At 59.6% G+C, this 9,601-nt stretch overlaps 1 protein-coding gene across 4 annotated transcripts; it reads right to left on the bottom strand.

The window, feature by feature from the left end:
- Positions 1-1,065: 1,065 nt before the first annotated feature.
- Positions 1,066-8,906, bottom strand: YKT6 (YKT6 v-SNARE homolog). Of its 4 annotated transcripts, none has more exons than XM_082298436.1 (8): positions 8,839-8,906; positions 8,338-8,459; positions 4,411-4,493; positions 3,587-3,687; positions 2,609-2,713; positions 2,306-2,424; positions 1,861-1,962; positions 1,066-1,463 (listed from the first exon to the last, which is right to left on the bottom strand). In XM_082298436.1, the coding sequence occupies exons 2-8, from the start codon at positions 8,439-8,441 to the stop codon at positions 1,313-1,315; spliced, it is 765 nt and encodes a 254-aa protein (XP_082154562.1). In that variant the 5' UTR covers positions 8,442-8,459; positions 8,839-8,906; the 3' UTR covers positions 1,066-1,312. The 4 variants fall into 4 exon arrangements, with proteins under 4 accessions (XP_082154562.1, XP_082154563.1, XP_082154564.1 ...); XM_082298437.1 differs by having other exon boundaries at positions 8,762-8,895; XM_082298438.1 differs by having other exon boundaries at positions 8,816-8,882.
- Between the last annotated feature and the right edge of the window lie 695 nt (positions 8,907-9,601).

Raw genomic sequence — 9,601 nt, 5'->3', positions numbered from 1 at the left:
ATTGAAAGCACTTTAGACTAAGAGAATGGGTCTCTTAGGGGGCACAGGCTGCTCCGCCGGCGCCCCTCCCAGCACAGGGGCACTGGCAGCACATCCTGCACCCCCCCCTCCCACGGCCAGCGCTCGGGGGGACCCCGTCACCCCCAAGGCCCCCCTCCCTGGGGAGGCATCACTCCACTCCAGGCACTCCCCACGTGATTCCCCAGGGCATCCCCACCATGCTGAGGGCTGGTTTTGGCTGGGGGGGAGGGGGCGGGATGGGCGAGGGATATTAATTATTTTTTAATTATTCTGATGATTTCTCTGCATGCCCTTTGCGCGGGAGCAACCCTCGGGCGCTAATGCTGTATGTCGAGGAGCTGAGCTGTTCCTGTCCCATGAATGCTGGTGGATCGTTGCCAACTTTTTCTCTTTCCTCCCCTTTTCTCTCATTCTTTTTCTGTCTCCCCCTCCCCAGCATATCCCCCCCCATGCCCCTCCCCCCAAAAAACCCTTTGTCTTTTCTTTCTGAGCCTTGTAAGTGTAAAAGATGACTCTGATTTCGTTTTTGTCTCGGGAAAACTGCAAATAAATTATGAGGAAAAACCAATGATCATTAAAGTAGGTGGAGAGAGAAGGGCAAGTGCATCCGTCCCTGCTGGGGTGCCCAGGGCATGTCCCTCTCAAATCCCACCCTGGGACGCCACAGAGAGGGAACAGAGGTACAACTGCCAAATACAACTTTATCCCCCTGGCCAGCGCAGCCAGGACATGGAAACAACTGGAGCACTGCAAGGTACAGCCCAAGCCCAACTTTTCCCTTCCCGAGGAGGAGGAAGAGGAGGCAGTGAGGGCTGCTGGGCCCTGGCAGGTGCTGAGCCCCCCCCACCCCGGCTGGTGGGAGCAGGGGAGGGGCTCCGAGGTGCAGGGCAGGCTGGTGAGCTCCCCCCTCCTCCAGCACTGGGACACAGCTCCAGGCGCAGGGAGAAGCTACCCAGGGAGGCAGTGAGCACCCCCCACCCAAGAAACCTCTTCTTTTTCCCTTCCCCCCTTCTCCCACCCCCCAGCTCACCTTTAGGACACAAATACATAAAAGACCCCCCAGCCCCTGGGATGGCAGGAGGAGACTCCACCTGCCCCCTCAGCCCCCTGGAGAGCAGTGGACGACCCCTCCAGGCTTCTGGGGGGTGTGAAGGCAGAGGAGTGCGTGGCCGGGTGCCCCCTGGTCCAAGCTGTCCCAGGAACAGCAAGGGTGGGGGGTCTTCAGTGTGGACCTCCCCCCATGTGTGCTGGCCCGGTGCCAGCCTTGGTGTCCCCTCAAGGTGGACAACAGTCACATCAGCCCAGGGGGCTGAGGACCCTCGACCCAGCCCCAGGAACACCCCTGGGGTGGCTGCGGAGGGGGGTGGAGGGCTGGTGGTCCGGAGGTGGAGACCCCGGGCTCCATGTCACATGATTTCACAGCAGGAATTCTGCTTTCGGGCCTAAGAAGAGAAGGAAAACCATCTGTAAAACTCCCCAAGGGTTTGGGGGTCCCAGGGCCACCCACCCGAGGCCCCTCTCCTGCTGAAGAGGCCAGCACAGCACAAAGGCTGATGACACGGAGGCTCCTTTCCTTTTGGCCAGAGCTGGTGCCAGGAACTGGGATGGGCATCACCCCCCACTCACTGCAGGGTGCAGGACACCCCCAGTGAGGGGCTGTGGGGCTCTGCAGCTGGAACTGGGGCTCTCTCCAGGCCCAAAGCCTGCAGCAACAGGGGTGATCCCTGCCTGGCACCCAGAGCTGTGCCCCAGGGTTTATCCATTGGGGGTGACCCCCCCAAGGATGACGCTCCACCCATCTCCAGCTCCCTCAGGGAGGGGGTGACCCTCCACACCCACCGTTTTGTAGAAGGCTTTGGATTGTGCTCCAAGCACCTCTGATTTGGAGACCAGGTCGTCCAGCTTCTCCCCACGCTCCAGCAGTGATTCCATGGTGTTGTGCTGCCAGAGAAACATGTGCTGAGCCCCAGCACCAGGCCCCCACACCCTGCGGCAGGAGATGGAGGTGCCACCATCCCCCATCCCACCCTCCTACAGTCCCCCCAGCTCTGCAGCCCCAAGGGAGACAGGAACTTGGCCGGGGGCAGGAGCAGCAGAGCTCCCACTGGGTCACCAGGCAGAGAAGAGACCAGCATTTGGAGGAGGGGTCAGAGCCTTGGTGCTTGTGTCCAGCCAGCTGGGAAATGCCCAAGGAGAAAAAAGGAGGGAAGGGAAGAAGGGGAAGGGAAAAGGAAGCTCCCACACCAGGGAGGTCTCCAGGGTCGACTCTACCCCTGCCCCATACCGTGCCCCCAGGGACCACCGGCTTGTGCAGGCAGGAGCATCCTGCAGCCTCACCAGGATGATTTTGGTCTCGTCCAGCTCTGCCTGCACTCGGGTCATCGGGTCGGCGTCACGGGGGTTCTGGGGAGAAACAACATGCTGCTGGCACCACCACAGGGACACCAGGGTCCCCTGGACACAGTCCCAGAGCACCGGGGTCCCACCATGCGCCGGAGTGTTGCCCACCTCCCCTGCCACTTTCAGGGCTGTAGGGAGCACAGGGATCCTCTGTCCTGGTGCCCTGCAGCGTCCCAGGGGTCTCTACCTGGTATTTGCTGAGGTATCCATCCAAGGCAGAGTAGCTGATGGTGGCCGGTGACCCTGAGGGCCAGTCCATCTTGCTGACCTGCCTGGAGAACTCATCGAGCACCTGCCAGGTAAGGAAGCAGCAGTTACCACCCAGGAGCCGCAGCTGTGGGGCCACAGTGGCTGGAGGGGTTCTGCTTGTCAAAATAGGAGATCTGGAGATTTTTGGGAAGGGACCTTACAGCTCATCCACACCCCTGCCATGGGCAAGGACACTTTCCATTAGACCAGGCTGCTCCAAGCCCTGTCCAGCCTGGCCTTTGACACTTCCAGGGATGGGGCAGCCACAACTTCTCTGGGAAACCTCTGTTAGTCCCTACCACCCTACAGGGAAGGACTTCTTCCCAATATCCCATCTCACCCTGCCCTCTGGCAGTGGGAAGCCACTGCCCTTTGTCCTGTCCCTCCAGGCCCTTGTCCAAATTCCCTCTCCAGCTCTCTTGGAGCCCCTTTAGGTACTGGAAGAGGGTCTGGGGTCTCCCTGGAGCCTTCTCTTCTCCAGGCTGGAGAGGCACGAGAAGGGCTGTCCAGCCTTGACACAGGCTGCCCAGGGCAGTGGTGGAGTCCCCATCCCTGGAAGCATCCAAAGAAACACACAGACATGGCACCTGGGGACATGGTTTAGTGGTGGCCTTGGCCATGTTGGAGAAATGGTTGGACTTGATGGCCTTGCAGGGCTTGTCCAACCAAAACAATTCCACCGTTCCATGAGAGGTGCTCCTGCCCTCTGACTACCTTGGTGACCCTGCCCCCCCCACCCCTCCTCCTCTTCTGAACGAGCTGAGGGCAGAGACATGAATGAACAGGCCTGGCACACGAGGACCAGAGCGATGCCCAGGCCAAGGTGGCCGGCCCCGACTCTCCACAAAGCCCTGCATGTGCCAGGGTGGGGAGACTGGAGGAGTCCCCTGGAGCAGCTCCCAGCATGTGCCCTCACCTTGTCCAGCAAGGTGAAACAAACCCGCTGTGGATACTCATTGTCTGCGATCACCACTCCGGCCAGCCCGTCGGTCCGCACATACACGTGGCACAGGTACTCTGGGAAGGAAATTCCTGTTAGAGATGCAGCAAAGGTCCTGAGCCTTCCCCAGCACCCACCACCTTCCCCCCAGCCCCCACAGTTTTCCCCTCTCCCCAAAACCACCCCGGAAGGTGTCACCAGCACCTGCATTTTTCATTAATTCATTAGGAAAGCAGGAAGGGCTTAAAATTAAAAGCCCCAAGTTGTGCTGTGGCAGGGGACCACAGCCATGCCACACAGTGTGGGACATGAAACCGACAACACATGGTAGCCAGAGGTAGATAAAAACCAGTGGGGGAAGAGCTCAGCCTATTTTTAACTAATTTTATTAATAACAAGGCTGGGGTGTCATTAAAGAGGCTCCAGCAGCCAATCCAGGCTGTGCCCCACATGTCCTGGGGCTCGGGAGGCATGTGAAGCAGGACAGGGAGGCTGGAATGAGGTGAGAATTTGGGATACGGAGCCTGGACTTGCATGGCAAAGCCAGCACAGCCACTCTGTGGTGGGGGGGTCGGGGAAGTTGGGGGGACTGCAACCCAACAGCTCCAGGGGTGCCAAGGGGGACATGGAGAGTGCAGACACTGGAGCAGTTCCCTGCTCCCTCCAAAGCCTCTGCTGCACCGAGCTGGGCTCGCACCCGGCCCAGCCCCTCACGCCATCAGTGCTGCTCACCCGGGCACTGGGCTTGGTGGGACCTTCCCCAGGAATGGGCCGCAGGGAAGCGGGCACGCTGCTCTCACCTTGCTCCTTGACCGAGGCCCTGCTGCCCAGCGCCGAGCGCTCCACGATCAGCTGGCTCGTGAACGTCATGAACTCCTGCACACTGCGGGGACACAGCGCAGGGCCTGGGGCAGTGCTGGGGAAGCAGCTGGCCCACAGCACCCCGGTGTGCAGGGGTAATGAGCCCTTCCTCCCCCAGTCCCCGAGTTTGGGCTGCGGGGCTGCAGCTGAGCACTGGGTTTTACTTGGGAGAGAGGCTGGACCCTGCACCTCTGCAGAGTGGCAACCCCCAAACACATACCTCCAGCCACCACCCAGACCCAGGGGAGCACCCAGAGCCCTCCAGTTGCAGTGACAGACTTGTGTCCTTGGGCTGAACTTGCTTTTTGGGGATTTAGCAGAAAGCAAAAATGCCACTGAACCTGGCTCTGCCCGGCCAACACCTGGTGACCAGCTGGATCATGGAATCACGGAATGATTTGGGTTGGAAGGGACTTTAAAGACCATCCAGTTCCATCCCCTGCTGACACCTTCCACTAGAATCACAGAATCATAAAATATGCTGAGTTCAAGGGACCCATCAGGATCATTGAGTCCAACCCCTGGCTCTGCACAGAACACCCCAACCATCCCACCCTGTCCCTGAGAGCATTGTCCAAACGCTTCTTGAACTTAGGCTTCGTGCTGTGACCACTGCCCTGGGGAGCCTGCTCAGTGCCCAAACACCCTTTGGGGGAAAAACCTTTTCCTGATATCCAACCTAACCCTCCCCTGACACGGCTCCAGCCATTCCCTCAGGTCCTGTCAGTGGTCACAGATCGGAGCTGCTTCTCTGCTGCCCCTCGGGAGGATGTTGAAGAACACAGGGAGGTCTCCCCTCAGTCTCCTCCAGCTGAACACATCAAAGGCCCTCAGATGCTCCTCATATGGCCCCTCCAGACCCTTCCTCATCCTTGTGGCCTACTTTGGACGCTCTCCAATGGCTTAACATCTTTTTTTTATTTGTTGTGCCCAAAACTGCCCCAGGATTTGAGGTGAGGCCACCCCAGTGCAGAGCAGAGCAGGACAATCCCTCCCTGTCCTTCTTGCCATAAAGGGCCCAGAACTGGACACAGCCCTCAAGGGGCCTCAACAGGGCCAGCACAGGGGATGGTCACTCTCCTGGGCCTGTGGCCACACCATGGCTGGCACAGGCCAGGTGCCATTGGCCTCCTTGCACACCTGGGCTCATGCCCAGTCGCAGCCGACCAGGAGACCCAGGTTCTTTTCCAATTCTCCAGCCACTCTGCTCCAGCCTGGAGTGCTGCCTGGGGTTGTTGTGGCCCAAGACCAGGAACCATCACTTGGGCTTGTTGACTCCTCACAGCGTTGGCCTTTGCCCATCAATCCAGCCTGTCACTCCGTGCCTGTGTCCCAAGTCCCTCTCCAGCTCTTGAAGCCCCACTAGGCACTGGAAGGGACGCTAAGGGTCCCCAGGTCCTTCTCTTCTCCAGGCAAACAGCCCCAGCTCTCCCAACCTGGCCCCAGAGCAGAAGGGCTCCAGCCCTTACAGCATCTCTGTGGCCTCCTCTGGACTTGTTCCAGCAGCTCCACATCCCTCTGATGTCAGGTCCCAGAGTTCGAGGCAGCTCTGTAGGTGGGGTCTCACCTGAGCGGGTCACAGGGGCAGAACTCGCCCTGCCCACGCTGAGCCCAGGACAGGGATGCCCTCCCCATCCCAGGGGGATGTTTGACCCCCCAGGCATCCAGCCACCCCTGTGAGTCAAAGTTAAAGAATATCCTTAAGCCAGACTTGCTCTAAGTTTGGAAAACATTCCTGAGCCCAGGCTCAGGCCTGTCCAACAGGCTCCTCAGTGATCCCTTCTCATCCCACAGCAAAGGAAAAGAGGCCAAAAATAATGAGCAAGAGTAAAATAAACCTGTTTCCAAAACACCACATCGTGGGCATGCTGAAATTAGCCAATGTGGGGCAACGCATTCCCCAATTTAGCTGGAAAATCCCAGGAAGGGATATTTGTCAGGGATCAAGTTACAAAGTTTGCAAACACCAAGGAGTGGGACAGCTCCTGCTTGGGAGGTGATGTGGTGCCAAGGAAATGTCACTGGACAGAGACACTGGCATGGCAAAGACCACGGTCTTCTGACTGCCTCCCACTGCTGGAAGCAATTCCAGAGGGGAAGTTGCCTCTCCCAGTTTACACATCCCTTAGAGTGGTCTGCAATCCTCCCAGCCCGGACACCAGTTCCACAGAGACTCTGGACTGTCGGGGTTTCAGGTACTACAGAAGAAAGTCCAGCCCAAGGATTCCTGAACATCCTGAACATCTCAGCTTCGTCAGAGAGGGAACATGGACACCTTCCTCCTAGTCTAGGGATCTGCTGCCAGCCATGGCCCCCACCATGACCCCAGGTTTTCATATCTAGGTTGGAAAAGACGTTTAAGATCACTGAGTCCGAACGATGCCTTAGGTTTGAATGATGCATCACAACCCTATGTCAGTTAGATCCCAGCATGTATCTTCTTCAAGGACACCTCTTCCACTGTGAATACTGCTTTTATTTCCCAGTATTCCTGAAGGAACTGCCCACTCAAGACTTCACTCTGCCTTCCTGACCCTGCCAAATTCCCTGGCAGATGTTCAGCAGACATGAGGCACTGGCACAGCCCAGCCCTGTGCTCCCGCCCAGCAGGTTCCACAGCTCCCAGGAGCCACAGCCCTGTTTATCCCAGACCCAACCCTTTGACCCAACTCTCTGGGAACTCCACAGCCTCAAAAAAATGAATGTGCAGCATTTTAACCCAAACTTCAGCTAAACACACCTTAAACATCACACCTGGGCCAAGCTCTTGCAGATCTTCCGAGCACCACCCATGAATCAGCCTGGGAAAAGCATCAAATCCCACGAACAGCTGCGTGACTGACACGCACCCTCTGCAAACCTCACTGCTCTTCCCAAAATCCCAGGCTCTTCTTCAGGCAGAGACGCAGCCTGCTGTGGGGGAAGCCCACAGCATAAACACACAGGGAATTTTCCCAGGATTTGGGAAAACAAGAGCTGCAGCTACAGAGTGTTTTGGGACTGGAGCTGATGTCACACGCTGGCACCGCTCCGCGTCCCACTCGCACATTTGGCTAAGAAAGAGCTTTTTAAGACAGTCTTACTTCAGTCTTTCCCCTTTACCCCTGGAATTACAGAACCAAATGTGCCTGAGGCTCCATAAAACCTTGGCATTGAAAATTTGGGTCCCAGAGGAATTTCCTAACTCCTTTACCATCTGAGGCAGGCACTGGGAACAACCTGTTCCACAGCATGCTCCTGCTTTGTTTGACAGCTTCAGGAGGTTCTCGGGAGCTGCTGAGAGCTCCCTGATCCCTGTGAGCCCAGTGGAACACCGGGAGTCTGGACTGGCATCTGGGGCTCAACCAGCTCACCTGAAGCCATTGGAATAACTTGAGTAGGGTTTTGTGGGCTGGGAAAAGCTTCAAGTGAGTCCAAACAACCCATGGGCACCAGGATCCAGGCGAGTCCTGTGAGCCTAGCACAGACAGGCCTCTTCTCACCCCACCCAAGGGGAAAGAGCTGAGCCCACTCCCAGGGCATTCCCCGCACCCTGATTTCATGGCTTGGCTACACTGGAGGATTTGTGGAGTCAGACCTGACCTACTGCTGGCTGGGGCTCCAGGAATTTCACTCCATTCCTGAGGCTGACCCATCATTCCAAGTGCTGCAGCAGGTCACAGCACCCAGGCTGTGGCTCTAGGGGTACTACCTCTTAAGAAAAGCCTTTCACTGCTGCCACTGCAGCCCCAGTGGGGCAGAAAACCTCCCAAAAGCTTCTGCTTCCCCTCCCCAAGGTCCTGCCTGAGCCACACGCCAGCCTACAGCACACGGAGGCAATTCCCCCGCCCCAGCCCCCCCAAAAGTTCCAGCGGCCCAGCACCCACCTGGATCTCTGAAAGAAGTTGAAGGTGGACACATCGTAGGCAGCTTTGAGCAAATGCACTTTGGCGTCACCCTTGTAAAGGACACTTAGGCTGTAGAGCCTCATCGCGGTGGCTTCGTGTGCCTGGGGGGAAAAGAAGGGTTGGGGCTGAGGCCACGCAGGGGCCAGGACACCCCCGGACCTCCCTCTGCCACAACCGTGCCTGGGGTTGCCCCCAAACCCTCCTTCCGTCCTTTAAATGCTATCCCAGACAGCCAGAACCCTCCCGACCCCCGCAGCCCAGCCTGACAGCGCATCCCGACCCCCGCCCAGCCAGGTCTCCCTAGTCCAGCCTAACCAACCCCTACCCTCACCTGACCCAGCTGGCCCAGTGCAACCCAGCCCCTCCCCCCAGTGTAGCCCGGCCACTCCTCGGTATAACCCACTACAACCCAGCCGCCGGTCCCTGGGCAGCCCCGCCCAGCCCGGCCTTGCCCCACCGGCCCAGTTCGCCCCGCAGTGCCTCGGGACAGCGGCGGGCGCGGCTCAGCGCGGGCGCTGCCGACAGGGCGGGGGCGCGACCCGGAACGGGAACCGCGGCGCCGGAAGCGCCCCGAGCCCGGACACTGCCACGGGACTGCTCCCGGCCTGCGCATGCGCCGAGACCGCTCCGCCCCCAAGCCTTCTGACCAATCATCGCCCGCCTCCCCGCCCTCCGGCCTCAGCCGGACGGCCAATCAGCGCCGCGCTGGCGGCGCGGGCAGTGCTCGTTCCCCAGCGCGGCCAGCAGGGGGCGCTGAGCCCAGCAACGGGGGCGGGGCCTGTTCGCTCCTCCCGCTGTGGGGCGGGACCGCGCTGGGGGGAGGGGGGGTCCCTGTGTGGGGTGGGGGAACCTCTGTGTGGGGTGGGGGTCCCTGTGTGGGGTGAGGGTCCCTCTGTGGGGTGGGGTGGGGGTCCCTGTGTGGGGTGGGGGAACCTCTGTGTGGGGTGGGGGTCCCTGTGTGGGGTGGGGGAACCTCTGTGTGGGGTGGGGGAACCTCTGTGAGGTGGGGTGGGGTGGGGGTCCCTGTGTGGGGTGGGGGTCCCCTGTGTGGGGTGGGGGAACCTCTGTGGGGTGGGGTGGGGTGGGGGTCCCCTGTGTGGGGTGAGGGTCCCTCTGTGGGGTGGGGTTCCCCTGTGTGGGGTGGGGGTCTCTCTGTGGGGTGGGGCTCCCCTCTGTGGGGTGGGGGTCCCTCTGTGGGGTGGGGGTCCCTCTGTGGGATGGGGTTCCCCTGTGTGGGGGGCCT

Source organism: Coloeus monedula (assembly GCF_965178545.1).
Source record: "Coloeus monedula genome assembly, chromosome: 28".
Taxonomy (NCBI): Eukaryota; Metazoa; Chordata; class Aves; order Passeriformes; family Corvidae; genus Coloeus; species Coloeus monedula.
Note: the sequence above shows the minus strand (reverse complement) of the source record. Positions and strands in the feature narration are given on the sequence as shown.